Source organism: Periophthalmus magnuspinnatus, chromosome 17 (assembly GCF_009829125.3).
Source record: "Periophthalmus magnuspinnatus isolate fPerMag1 chromosome 17, fPerMag1.2.pri, whole genome shotgun sequence".
NCBI lineage: Eukaryota > Metazoa > Chordata > Actinopteri > Gobiiformes > Gobiidae > Periophthalmus > Periophthalmus magnuspinnatus.
The window spans coordinates 10823223-10838108 of record NC_047142.1 but is presented as its reverse complement, the minus strand read 5'-3'; the positions used below and the strand labels follow the sequence as shown (position 1 = coordinate 10838108).

The 14886-nt window shown below is 38.1% G+C and overlaps 1 protein-coding gene across 1 annotated transcript; it reads right to left on the bottom strand.

Moving 5' to 3' along the window:
• Nucleotides 1–275: 275 nt before the first annotated feature.
• On the bottom strand, nt 276–6339 carry rpl5a (ribosomal protein L5a). Its single transcript, XM_033982826.2, has 8 exons — nt 6270–6339; nt 5848–5917; nt 4776–4891; nt 4217–4351; nt 3244–3446; nt 2105–2282; nt 1299–1387; nt 276–431 (listed from the first exon to the last, which is right to left on the bottom strand). Exons 1-8 carry the CDS (start codon nt 6270–6272, stop codon nt 329–331), a joined length of 897 nt encoding a protein of 298 aa, XP_033838717.1. The 5' UTR covers nt 6273–6339; the 3' UTR covers nt 276–328.
• Between the last annotated feature and the right edge of the window lie 8547 nt (nt 6340–14886).

Below are 14886 nucleotides of genomic sequence, written 5' to 3'. Positions count from 1 at the left end.
CTTTCTAATTACATAGATTTTTGCCAGATTGTTTCAAGTGCACACGCTCAAGTTAACATTTAGGTAACAATTACATAAATCATAAAATGTGATACAAGTGCATTATAATTCTACAATTTCTTCAATTCTTACTTTAAAATTTTTAAACTTCTGAATTACTTGACAGATAAACACAGCCCGTACATTTTTGACAACGGGACTTAATACATTTATCATCTTATCCACTGCTCATAGTATTTAATGAGCATGTATTAACCAGACCAGAGACACAAATGCTGCATTAAAAATAGCTTTATTGTGGTGTGTGCAGTAGGGCAGGGGCAGAGGCCTAACCGTCCCCTGCCTCCTGCTCTTGTGCCCGTAAGAAGCTGGCCTTCTTCTGTGCCACGCGGTTCTTTCTTTGGGCCAAGGACAACTTGGCTCTGTTCCACCTGCGGAAATGAACAAGAGAATTCCATTAACATTCAGCTCAGAGAGGGAAAACCCGGATGATCGGAAAGGCTATTCAAGACCACTTAATCCACTCTCATGCATCCTAAATGTGGACTCAAAACTGGTCCATTATGGCCTGTGGTGCAAAAAGTATCTAAATTTGTACTTAAGTAAAAGGCAAAAATGTCAAAAACATTCAATTACAAGTACTGCAGCCAAAATATTCAAAGTACTGGTTACTATTTATCACTGTTTTTGTGTTTTTTAGATCAAGCTTTAGTACAAAACAGATTAAATAGTTCAAAGAAGAAATATTGAGTTTTTAATATGACTCAAAGAAAAAAGTCCAACAACTTCCGGGTTGGAAAAGTGCAGAGCTCAATGGGAGGCAAGTCTCGCCTGTCCCTTTACAGTAAGTCGCTGTAAACATCACAGCTAGAGGTAGATCACGGTAGCAAGCAATTTATTAATTTATATTAAACACTCCAAATATAACTTCGAGAGGGTAGAGAAGGGAAAAAACAGTTATAAGATCTGAAACATTTAGCACAATAGGTCACAATAGGCAGGAAGCTGATTTAAGTTGTTTTAAACAGTACTTCACATATTTTGAGCTCTGGCCAATTAGGGCAGGCGACACTGTGCCATTATTTGTGTTTGTGGGTATATACAGGATTGGGACAATTGGGTGCTGCACTCCGTAACGTCTAGGATTTTTAACTAATTACAATTACAATGTTGAGAATTATGCTCAATTTCAAGTACAGGTTTAAAAATCTACTCAAAAAATTACAATTGCCCCAAGTAATTATCCTCCATTAGTTATCTAGTGTCTGTAGTTTCTTTACACCCTGATAATCACTCACCTCTTGGGTTTGACGTCTTTCTTGGGTTTCTTTTCGTGGGCGGGATTTGCTCTGATGGCGGCGTGTGCTTTTTTGTACATTTCTTCAACCTGACATCAGAAATGACCATCAGTTTTATGGAGAATCAATAGATCGAATCTTTCACTGCAAAACTGCAACCGAGATTTGCTGAGTGTGCTTTCATCAATTATTAATTTAAGGAGACTGAGAACAACACTCATGACTTGTGTAACTACAAGTCAAGTTTGGAGACACGTTGGCCTTTCGGTTTACTTCTTTATCAATTATTATCAATTGCAAAATGTATAAAATTACATAGTGAAGTAAAAAGTGAAATAACACTTTTAATATTTTATATTCAATTTCCTCTAGTATCCACACCCTTTGCTTTGTTGACAGAGCTGCAAACTCCTGGCATTGTACTCTCAATGAGCTTCATGATGAACTCTCCTGAAATGGTTTTCACTACACACGTGTGCAAGGTCAGGATCAAAGCATAGGCTGGCCATCTTCAAAAAGGTTGTGAATTACTTAGGTTTTTTTTATTTACTACATTCATTCATTGTTCTGATGCCTACAGTGAGAATCTATAATATAAAAAGTCATGAAAATGAAGAAAACAAATTGAAAAAGCATGTCCAAACTTTTGACTGGTGGCGTACACTACGCTACTCACTGGTTTGTTTTTTGTTTAAAATCATGTTAAACAAACGGTTAGGAACCAAACGCTTCAAGCTAAATGCAATTGTATGTAGAACACCTTTAGCGCCTGTGTTGTGAGGCAGTGCTTGTGTATAGGCTCGCACCGTGTCTGGTGTGACTCCGTTCTTGATGAAGCGAGAGAACTGTTTCTTGTAGGCCTCTTCGTCCTCCTCCATCAGGTAGGACATGTAGTCAGCCACGTTCATGCCCAGGATGTGCTTCCTGTGAACCTCAGCATCAAACTCTTTGCTCTCGGTGTCGTAACCAGGGAAACGCTTCATACTGAAACAAGTAGAAACAAAGTAGGTCTGCCATTAATGACCTGTCACATTTCAAACTGCATTCTATAAACATATACCAAAAATGGCCATTTGTAGTTTCTCAGTAGTATCAAAAATTTGCAATTTCTGTTTTCCTTTTTTAAAACTAGTATTGGCTTGTTTGTGTATCAAACTATTTCAGTCACCCTCAATCAACTTAAAAGATTCCAGTGGGAAATTCACAAATTTACAACTAGAGATACGTATGCAACTCCCAGGTCAGGAGAAATTTTCCGTGTGTTGGTTTTAGGCTGACCTGAACGAAAATATAATTTATAGTTTCTTCAATTTATTACAATTCTGAGGTTCAATTCGGAGATAGTTTTCAACTTTCTGTTTAAAGGACATCTGACCATAAATTGCTATAGCAACTGTGGTAATTTTCCACTCTGAAACCAATGGACAATTCTGCAACCCATTACACTACCAATTAGCCAGTCTAGTTCAATAAATTCCACTCCTATCATTAATGTGCATTTCAGGGTTATTTTTGGCTTCTCTCAGTCCCGTCTTGAAAACAACAGTAACATCAGCCGGAGCTCAGTGTGCTTTCAATCATCATCAAGAAGCAGAACCTAGGCCTGTCACGATAATTACTATATCAACGTATCGCTCAATACATGAGGGACAATTATTTCTGGGCTCAAAATTTATTTTGGGTTCTTTATCTTTATACTGGTGGAGAACCTACTTATATTTTGTACTACAAAAAGATTTGAGCTGAAGAGAGTTGAATAAATAACTACTATGACTCATTGTTTCATGTTCATTGACAATACTGCACATATAGCTTATAGAAGGTGGGGAGTCCTACTTGAGGGTTATCATGTCAGTGTCAAATTTGTTTCAATATTATCGTTTAACCCCTGTCTATCCCTGTCTGTGCAGTGACCCGTGTGCTACTCCTCCCTCTGTGCACTGACCTGTGTGGTATGGACAGGCCTCCGTCCACTGCCCCCTTGAGCGCTCCAAACACCTTGTTTCCAGTGGTGGTGCGGGCCAGTCCTGTGTCCAGGTAACACGTGAAGGCTCCGGGCTGACCATCCACGCTCTCCACGTTAAACTCATCTCCTGTCACCTCCACCTGGCCCTCATACACCTGGTCCATGCCGAACTTGTGCAGGAGCTACAGACGCAGGGGGCAAAATGTGAGGATTATATTTTCAAAGAGAATGTATTCTGGAGTGTCATGTGAATTTATATTTTTACTTTATTACATATATCAAGAGACAACTACTGCATTGTGTCATAGTTTTTGTTAAAACATACAACCACATTAGTATAAATTTTCTTTCATTCCAAGTCATCATCCTAATATGTGATCAGCTACATGAGACATATATCACATATTTCTGAATTACGTTAATATGACAAACACCAGTTCTAAAAGTCTTTTATATACTAAGTTACTATGTGAAATTTTGACAAAAATTAAGTACTCTCAATTCAAACAATTATAATTTTATATTGTGACCTGGCTCACTTATCGATAAATCTTGGAGATCATTACCTGCTAATTTAATCAGTACTTAATAAATACCAAACCAGGCCTGTACCTGTAAAATATTTAGAAATTTACTTTCAAATAGCCCTGCAATGGTTGAGTATCCCCCAAATTAAGCTACACTTATAGCCATTATCCTAGAAAAGTTTAAGACTGTCTAGGCTATATTTTGTTATGGTAAAGTTAGCTCATCTCCTTTTGTACCCAATTCCTTGCTTCTTTCAGTCCCGTCTTGAAAACAACAATAGCATCAGCCAGTGCAAACGAAGGACCAACTCCATTTTGCTCAGTGTGCTTTCAATCATCACCAAGAAGCAGGAACCAGACAACCAGACGCAGACCACCTCTTCTAGTTTATATAGGTCAGTCAGTCACATACTTTTACCACTTACCCTCCGAGCCAGCAACAGCCCTGTGCAGTAAGCAGCCGCGTAGTTCGTCAGCCCCACTGTGATTCCATATTTAGCCAGTTCATGGGAATAGGCTGCGCACACAATGTGGTCTCCTTCAATCTTAGCATAGGCGATCTATAGAGCAAGAGTACAAAAAAAAAAAAAAAATAAAGACTATTCAGGACTACTCACGTTAACATGCACACCAGAAAAACTGGACAACTGCCCTAGTCCAATTTAAAGGCATTTTTCAGAATTTTATTGAAAGGCAATCGTGTAGGGAAAATAGAGGTTAATCTTTATTATAACCAAATTTAGATGAAAGCTCAATTGTTCATTACCTCTTTCCATCAAAAACTGTATGTTTGGGATTGTATATAATAAGAAACCGTAGCGGTTTAGTAGTGATCAATATTATCACAATTTCTGGGAGAGTCCCAACACATGCACCAGGGTCCTCAGAACCCACTTTAAGAACAGTGATTTCCCTGCACACATAAAGTAGCTGGGGATGGTGGGGTGGATAGGGGCAGGAAGAGTCCTGTCCAGGCCCACTGACCTGACAGCAGATGTCCCGGTTGGAGAGCCTCACAATCATGCGGTACTTGGGTGTGTTGTACTTGTTCTTGTCTTGCACCACCAGGCGTTTGCGGGCAAAGAAGTCCGTTTTACCCTCTGCAAGGTCAATATGTTACTGAATAGTCTCATGTTTATGCAAAAGTATAAAGTGATTATAGTTTTTGAACAGAATTAGTGTTGGAATTATGAGGGCAGGGGCCAGCATTCCTGTTTCAATTATTTGCCATTGTTTTATTTTACAAAACCCACCAAACCAAAGACTACATGTAAAAGACTTGACTTGATAGCTGCAGCAATACTCATGTGCAAAGCAGCCTGATTAAAAAGTACACCATTAACTTTTCTTAGTGGAGAGTGAGTAAACTGCCTGCTTTTCTATGCCTATAATGTTCCACCATGTGTTTTATTCTCAAGAATTTCATCTCTTTTTCTCAAACCTCCCTGATAAAAATGCTGCGGTCTCTGCGCCACAGACCTGAGCTAAAACTTCACTTGGTGGCGTGCCCCACTTGTCCCCATGAAGATACATATGTAATGCCAAGTGTGGAACAATCCCAACAGAAAAGTGTCAGATCCTGCCTCAAAAAAGTTGCACTGAGCACCTTCAAGTCTGTTAGAATTAATTTGTATGGTTTTGGTTTAGATATTGGAAAATGCATTGGATTTAGTTAGGACTTACGAATTAATAATGGTGTGGGAAAATGGCTGCCCTGTTCTGAGCTATATAAATTAGTCCAGTGGTTTTCAAACTGTGGTACGTAGAGCCCTCTTAAGTCAAACCCACTATTATATTTCCCGCTGAGTTATTCCTTGTTGAAGACAAGTATAGCAATGGTACAATCCCATTTTGGACTTGTTTCAATCCTAGTTTTTTAAACGTGGAACATTACTGGTTTAGATCTGGATCCACCAAAGAAACATTTCCCTTAGTAAATACAAGTTTATCCTCTTAATACTATACAGGAAAGCAATCTCATCAAGTCAGTTTAGTAGTAGCATCATGCTTTTGTAACTTTACTTTTAAATGCATAACACCTTCAAATGTATTTTACCTCTTCTCCTCCTGAATTTCACCTCATATCTCTTGAAGTAGGACTTGTTTTTCACGACTTTTACAAAGCCCTGCAAGAAACCCAGCGCAGTGGTTAATCAATGTCAGATGTAGCTCTAAATAGCAACAACCATCCACTATAATCCACATTTACGTAATATAATCAAAGATCTTGTTTATGTGCATAGATTCTTGTCAGTGTGCATTTTAAGCAAATTTACAAATGTCTTATACTTTTATTGGTTTCAGCTTCTACAGCCACTGAAGTGCCACGCTGGAGTGAACTGAGACGCCGGTACAGAACAGGAATCATCCACGTCCATCCGTCATTATAACCACACAAAAGTGTCTATCAAGATTCGGTACTAACTACACACACACACCATTTACGAGGCCAACGCTTATATGGATATTTTTACGTACCATTTTAGGGGAGTTTTATAGCCTCTTTTTCTGCTGAATCAGTCTGCTTCTACTGCTTCCGCTCACAAAGCTATAATATATAAGTGACAATGTAGCGCCCTCTCACGTTTAGGCGGTGAACATACGTCTGCACTTGCGCAAAGGGGACGGCAGAGGACGACATTCACCAGGTAAATTAATTTTTATGACAAATTTAGAAATAATTTATTTGATGAAATGTTCATCCAATGCCCTCATATGTTCTGGTGTAATGACGACCGTTTAATTCTAATGTTTATAAGTTGGCATAATTTCTTTCTAAAGCCTGGAAGAAGCGGTAGATGAGTTTGTTTAAATGAGTCTATTGTTTTTTGTAACATGTCTGGACTATTGCATTTTGTTAATGGTGTCTTATAAACCCACTAAAGGGCTCGGCATTCTCTGTATGCAAGACACAATAATAAAGGCATGACCTCTGCTGTCAGGAACCACATCAAAGACAGAAGCAGCTTATAGCAGCGTTGTGGACATTTCTATAGTTGATGTTATGCCATTTGGCCTTTGTTGTTTACCTCTATTTAAATGCCTTAGATAACTTAAATAGTTTCTTGTGGCACTAACTAAGTAGTGCAGTATATTCAATTTTTAACAAGTACCTAGTAATGAGTAAATAATTGGATTTTCAATGTAATTTCCCCAACATTGCCCTCTGGCAATTGCACATACATCCCCAAGGTTTCCCATATCCCTGTTAGAGAAACCTTGGCAATATAGAAAAAAAACCCCAAAAAGAAATAGAATTCTTAAAAGTAAGATGGGGTGACATTGAAACTATTTTAAAATCATCTGCTTCTGATCTATTTTTAGATCTAATAATAATAAAATAGTTGCCTAAAAATATCCTTTAGACTATATTACAATATTGAATTAAAAAGCAATCAAGTACAATTATTGTTAAGCAGATGGGATGGCAGTGGTCTGAGGTACGCCTATTTGACTCTGCATATGTAGTTCTCTATTTTTATCCCATAGTAGGTCATTAGATAAGTGTGTCACTTTGGGATGGGTCCACTGAAAGCAAATGGAAAATGCAGGATGTCATGACGATTATTGTGTTTGGTCGAAGTGTCACAACAGCGGAACAAGACGAAACTTTTGTTACATCCAGCTGAGAGAAAAGCACACACATCTTCCCTGTCCACAAAAGCACAGTCCGTATTGACACTAAAATAGGCTGAAGTTCATCTGCCGACGACACTGTGTTTTGGTCATGGATGGTTTTGGTTCACTTGGGGCTTCGTCTTTGGCTTCCACGCAAACCTCAGGGCTGCTCTGTGATTGGTGCGCCAACCACCTGTCGGTCAAATCAAACCAGCGTGGTCAAACCAAAATGGATTCTCGTGAGTTTGTGAACTCACAAGTATGGTGAGAATCCATCTTCCTGTGCATGGTTAGGTCATTACTGTACATTAGCACGTATAATACATTATTAGGCCTATGTCAAACATTTTAACATAGTGACAAAGTGAATCCTGGTGCTGACTCAGTGGGAAATCTGTGCTACTGTGAGAAAATCAAATGTCAAACAATGATACAGACATGTTAGAGGTTACTATGATAGGCGGAGCGTCTCTTTATGAGGTCAATGCACTGAATCACATGGCATCATTCAAAATACTATGTACAAATGGACAAACTAACTCACTGACGCACTCATATTTTGCATAATGACCTGCAACAGTGGTTTAGATGGTTGAGTGGTTGCCTTGTAACTGGAGCGTTGGCAGTTCAATGTAGAGTGACCAGACGTCCCTATTGACCCGGGATAGTCCCAGTTTTGAACCCTTTGTACCCTGTCCCAGCAGATTTATCCAAAACCACTGATTTGTCCCAGTTTTATATAAGTAATGTGTCAGGTATCCCTATTTTAGACCAGCCTGATCCCTGCCAACAGTAAAGAGGGGAATATATCATTTTTTTTGCTAAAATATATAAAACTGTGCTTGAAAATGATCATTATACTAACCATCCCAACCTGACCGTGTACCAGTTTTTAATTTAGAAAATGTGGTCACCCTAATTCAATCCCAACTCCAGCAATACTTTTTTTTTTTTTTTACAAAGAATGCAGTGTGTCAGTAATGTGGTGAGAGTATTGTTAAAGCTTCATTATGTAACATTTCAGCCAAAAACACCTTCAAAATCATGCATCTTTACTGTGAATGGGCTTGCCTCTCCACAGACCAGAGACATATAAATCGGCCTGGTAGAGCACACACCACCATCTTGTCTCTATGGATCACTTTGCCCCTAATGCTCTTCAGAATTATACAAAATTTATCAATCTCCATGGAGAATGTTCCAAAGCATGGCCTTAAGTCTATATTATCACCAAAAAGTTACACGTTGGGACTTTAAGCAGAAAATAAATGTTGTCAAAACAGCTGTTCACATTTATTTTCATTTAAACATGTTTAAACCAAAATTGTTTGAAAATAATACAAAAACCTAATCAAGTTGTTTCTTGTTGCTGAGTCACTACTAGTGTTGATGTTGTGAAATCAGTTCTAGAGAAGTTGAGTGAGGAGAGCATGAGGAGTGATGCACCGTACAGTGACTTTGAATATTCTTATCTGGCCCCTGAACATCTGCGCTGAGTGACTGAGAGGGATTTTATCTGACAAACCGAGTGAAAAGCAGAAGACATGGTTCCTGTTTTTACTCATCAAAGATTCACAAAGTCACATAGGCAGGATTGTGTCTCTGTATACAAATTAGCATAAACATAAACAGTATTGAGATTGGAAATAAAGTAAAGATACATTCTTACAGTCAGTGGGCTCGCCTCTCCACAGATCTGCAATCACACCAGCTGCAATAACTTGTCTGGAAAAAGAGATAAAGATGGGAAAAGAAAATCAGAATAGACTATGGAGTCAGTGATGGTCAAAAGGAGCAGGAAGAAGTCTCAAAAGAAGTGAGAAGGTCGTCCACCAGAAAAACTGCACATCTTTGATTCCAAATATTGTTGAGGTTGAGGCGCCATTAAGTATTTTTTTTGCATTTCTGAGAAAACGAAAGACTCGCCCTTTACTGGCGCACCAAGGAAGTAAAGAGTTCAAAGTGAACTAAAAACATTTGCTACTTTGCAGCTATCACCATGGAGGGTTGATGCTAACCAGAGGCACTGTTGTGACTGAAGCGCTGTCACTCACGTTAGGCTTTAACCAGAGTTTTATTTTACTACAGTCTGACCAGAAAACAGAACAGGTGAGCTGATTTGTGATGTTAAACAAGTCTCACAAATAACATTACAGTCACAAGCTAGCTAGCATTAGCCAACAGTTTTTCAGTTAGTCGCTCTCATCATTTTTGTTGAACACCTACACAAACAGGACCATGAACATCATCATAATGATCAATGGCTGCTGAAAAATTGTGTTTTTATGGATCTTTTGGATAAATCATCTGGCAGTGTTTGCATTGTGTCACCATGGTAACTGCTGAAAATTCCACCATAGACACACATGCAGAATACCCCCAGCATGATCACTGCAAAGTATCAATAGCTTCAAAGTCTCATCTTGGTATAGCACTGAATGATTTGAACAACCCCAGAGAAGATGAACTTTAAAAACACAGAGGAGCACTTCCTGTGTGCCTAATGATGTCACAAGGTGGGACCAGTTTTTTTCAGTGAGAGAGAGACAGCTTCAGTGTATCACACAAGCATGAATAAAACACTATACTGTAGGTAGATTTTTCATTAAGAAACCACAAACTTTTTTGGTCCAATGAGGTCTTGGTGACAGTTTGGAGCTCACTAATGCTCTTCCTCAGAGTGGTCATGTGATGTTGCTGCGATGGTCAGCTGATTTAAACAGGTTTTGGTGCTGTCTTCCTCCTGAAGACAGAGACGAGGGGACCTTTTTACTTTCACACCCGGGATAATGTCCTGAAGAAGTGGAACAGCAGGTAACACAATATGTGACTTTCTGGGCGTGGCACATCACCTGCACGATTCCATGGAAATAGAAAATTAAAACCATACACTGGAACATCCTCCATAGAGATACAGATGTTTCATACCATGCTGTAGAAGATTATAGCCAAAAGAAAATTTCCTTCTCCAAGCCAGATAAGGGTCAGGTTTGTGGAGATGTAAGCCCGCTCATATTTATCAATGCAATAAAAAACAACAAAAAACACATTTTTATTTTATAACTGACTGTGTAATGTGGCCAAAATTATAATGAATAATGCTATTTTGCCACTTCATAAACACTGTTGTTTTATGTTCCCTGCTTAACTCTTGAGGGCACCAACAGAACAAATTGTAGCAGTTTGTTTACTTGGAAATTAGGCTTTTACCAATAACAAAGTCTAAAAAAAAACTTGTGGAATAAGAAAAAAAAAACTATTTTAAAAATCCATTGAGTAATATTGACCTTTGCCCTTCGCACAAAAGTTTTACACAATTAAATTGTAGAACATAAAGAAAATGGAATGCAGAAGAATGCTGCGGTTGGCCTTGAGTTCACATTGAGGTCAGAGAAGTGAAAGGAAGAGAACCTTTGGAGTAAAACGCCCTTTTTTTGACTAAATGTTCAAAAATAAGCTGCAAGTTCGTGGCATAACTGGGAACTAAATTAGAGCACACAAAAACAGAGTTGTGAAAAGTAGCCAAAAGTACTGTCAGCATATTTCAAAATAAAGAGTATAGTAGTCGACACCTTTTGAGTCTGAACGTAGCATCTGACAAATGAAAGGACAAAACACTGAATAATAAAACATCTCAAAGAATCAGTTTTCTAACATTCTTTCATAAATAAAACAACATAGCAAATTCAGTATCTAATTATCTGATGACGGCCCAGTGAGGCTGAAACGTGTTGGTGTTTTTTATGTAATCAGCCATGAATGAATAAAGGGTTTTTAATATTTTCTAAATCCCACGACTGCCTCTGTGCCTCTGCAAATTGTTTGACGTTTTAAAGCCACAGTATAACATTTTTAGTCAAAATTTTAAAAATAAAAACAAAAAAAATAACTTTTTTTATTATTGCGGTTGTACTTGCTCTGAAAAATGTAGAAAAAAATGCGTATTTTTTCTTTCTGTTTCTATATAATTATGCGGGTGATGTGCCAAACAGATGGTCCATCTTCTCTGTTTTTGATTTGATGCAAAATTAAGAATAGACCTTAGTTGCAAAAACTAATCTGAGTTCTGGTAACTTTTTGTTCCTCTTGACATAAGGAAGACGGCGGGGTTGTGAGAGGAACTTCAGTTTGTCACTTGGTCACCACTATCTGACAGCCGGCATCACAGCTTCATCTGACAACGGCTTTCACACCACCAGGCCACATGAGGCGAGCAGAAAAGTTAACCATGTCAGACAGGGTGCGACAAAAAGTCTGTAAGATGTGAGGTTGAAATGAATCTTTCCTGAATAGATTTAGAATGATCTTGAGCTGTATCAGGACAAGTATAAGACACATAGACTAGTATAGACCCATGGACCACTATGAACCTACTGGACGACTGAGGGATTACACAGACGTAAGAAAATACTATGATTTAATCTCATTTTGAACACTCTGGTTGCCATTTGACCATTTTTAGTCGAGATTGGAAGTGTTAAAGTGGGTCAAAAGTTTCCCCCGGCCCAATAAATGCTAAAAAAAATCATGTGTGGTTTGAAGTTCAAGACATATTTTGCTTTTGTCCATCATATAGTTCTAACCTATGACACCCATGGATCATTATGGACATTTAAAATCATAATATTCATCTAAAACAACTTAATAAAAGAAAAAAATGCGCTGACTGCTGAATTGGAAAACCGCGGTGCCCAATGGGAGCTGACGCCGCCGTAAACGTCATCACAACAAAGAGCCGCACGCTGTCGGCCCCTCCGGTGGATAACCCCCTCGATCACTCTAGACAGGAGGGGCGGTGGATCGTGTATCACCGATTAAGAAAATAAAACTGGAGAACAATGTAAATATGTCACTTACTTAGGCAGTGATGCCAGTGGAGGTGAAAACGGGGGTCGGTTGGCGCAATGACTTACATTAAATACAGGAGAATAAAGATTACTCAAACTTCTATGAATCATGCTCAATACAACTTCCACAGGGGAAATGAGAAGGAGAAACAAGTGCAACATAGTTTAAAGCTCTGAAAAAAAATGTTTTGCAATAGATTTAAAACTATAATGTGGAGCTATTGTATTGAAATCAATGATAAAAGTGTCAGTTAAAAATAGTTGCAGATGTGAAAAGTAATAGCAAACATTTCATAATCACTCCAAACGTGAAAGGAAGGATTTTCTGTCAAAGGGTTGAAGATTCATTTAGCCTTAATAAAGCATGAACGATGACTTAATTCATACTGAACACAAATCGTTTTTTTAAGAATGATTCACGCTTACGGTGCGTTCAAACCGTGGCGTCCAACTAGAGGCGTTTGACGAGATTTTGATGCAACGATCTGAACGTAGCATTAGTAAAAATACTTAACTAATACCGATTCCTGTCACGATGAATAATGTATCGACTCAGTTTATGAAGTAAATAATTATCGTATCACTTTTTCTTTGCATTAGTGAGAAATTTTTGTTTATTTTTGAGATGAGATGAGATTTAAGCTGTCGAGGTTTGAATTATGGACTTCTATGACCCATTATAGATACAAACTAACTACTAAAGTGTTGCATTCTGTTATTTCTTTCTTGAAATACATATTTTTTAAACTAATTTGTATACTTTGAATACTTTTTGGGGGATAAATCTGCTTTATAGTTTAGTAAGTATTTATTATGTATTTTATTCAGTCATTACATTCAAACTCAAACATTATTCAACTTGTATAAGGTTGTAAATAACATTTCTATCATGACCGAAAGGGTTTAGGCTGAAGTAAAAATGACTTAAAATTGCTTCTATTGTGTGGGAGCTTTTTAATTTATCATCAAGGTTATTCCACACACTAACTCCTCGAACAGAAATACAATGATGTTTTTCCTGGTTCTAGTCTTATTTTTTTTTTATAAACCTGTTCGTCTAAAATTATATTGACTCTTTCTCTATTTGAATAACATCTGCAAACAAGAGGGGAGTTTATGATTATGTGCCTTATGCATCATTATGGCTGTGCTCAAATCAACAAGATCAGACAATTTTACTAGTTTTAACTTCAAGAATTTGTTGGCGCGAGATAGTCTGCTTGGTTAACTAGTCTAACGACCTTCTTTTGGAGACGAAAAAATGATTTTATGTTAAATTTATAGGTATTAACCCACATTTCTACACAATAATTCAAATATGGTAGGACTATTGTACAATAATTTAAGTGAAACCTGACTAACTTTGTCTGAAGAACACTACAGTGCACTTTCCAATTAAGTTTTTCATCAATATATTTAAAATACCTAAGAATTTGGTCACAGTCACTCGTTCAGCTTCCATATCAAGCTGAACAGTCAATTTTTCTATTCCCAAAGATAGTATATTTACTTTTATTCAGATTAATTGCAAGTTTATTAATATCATTTGGTTTCAATATTATCATTTATCATCTAGATTCAAAATTTGTTATCGGGACAGGACTTGATACATTTGTTTGTGCTTTGCTAAGGCTAAGGCTAAGGCGGTATCAGTAAAAGATAGACGTATGTTTGACCTTTGACCTTTCGCGTTTGCTGGCTCAGTGCACACAATGAGCAGGAAGAGTGGTTTTGAGTGCCGCGGGTCGGGATGAAGCTGAGGGAGTTAGAGAGAGATTTACTACCAGAAACAGCCCCCAGCGCACACTCATGATTTATGGAATGTTTACAGCACAAATCCAAGCATTTGTTTAGCTTCTACTCACACCTGCTTCCCTTTTCACACTTCGGAGGGCAGCTCTCAGAAATGGCAGCCAACATCAAGATAGCAGATGATATAGCTTTGGTGTAAACTGTTCACAAATCCGTCAAGGAAAAATGTTGAACATTCGTGCGTGTTTGGCTGGAATTGGATTTCGTTTAGCTGGGTTAGTGAAGGAGCCAAAAGGCAAAGTTATCGATTGTCAAGCTAATTACCAACTCTTAGCCATGATCATGAGCTTTAGAACATGATCAAAAAGGTGGAGCTCGGACTAAAGCCACTGCTCCTCGACGACGTGAGGAGCCAGCAGTGAAAACCCAGGTATCTGTTCTGGATGATGACTCCAGAACACGGATCTCGGAAGATGTTCAGGAGTCCAAACACGTCTCATCTGAGGAAACAACGTGGAAAAATTGAACTCTTGGTTGGTCCATGTGATTGGATCCATATCAAAATGAAAAGAATGTAAGTGGGGAGAAGAAGAGTTAATTATTAGTCTGGAGAACATTGGTCCATGACAGGCCAAAATGAGTTTAACTTGCTAAGATCTGGTACTGGTTTAAGTTTAGTCCTGATGTAGACTGGGTTTGCCCCTGTCTAATGATCTAACCCAGGTTTACTTCGAGGTTTACTCTCAGTTTTCCCAGTTTTGATGTGGTCTACAGTATGTGACGCACCCAGATGCACTCATGTCGGCCTATAAAGATCTCATCAAATCCAAAATATGCGTCTGTATTTTTATAAAAAGGGATATCAGGCTGGTTCCCAC

Excerpts from the sequence above, each read along its gene's own strand:
- rpl5a (XM_033982826.2), bottom strand. Across the intron at positions 4,892-5,847 it reads GAAATTCAGGAGGAGAAGAG|AGGGTAAAACGGACTTCTTT; the intron begins GTAAAATACATT and ends TTGACCTTGCAG. Across the intron at positions 3,447-4,216 it reads GGCTGTTGCTGGCTCGGAGG|CTCCTGCACAAGTTCGGCAT; the intron begins GTAAGTGGTAAA and ends CTGCGTCTGTAG.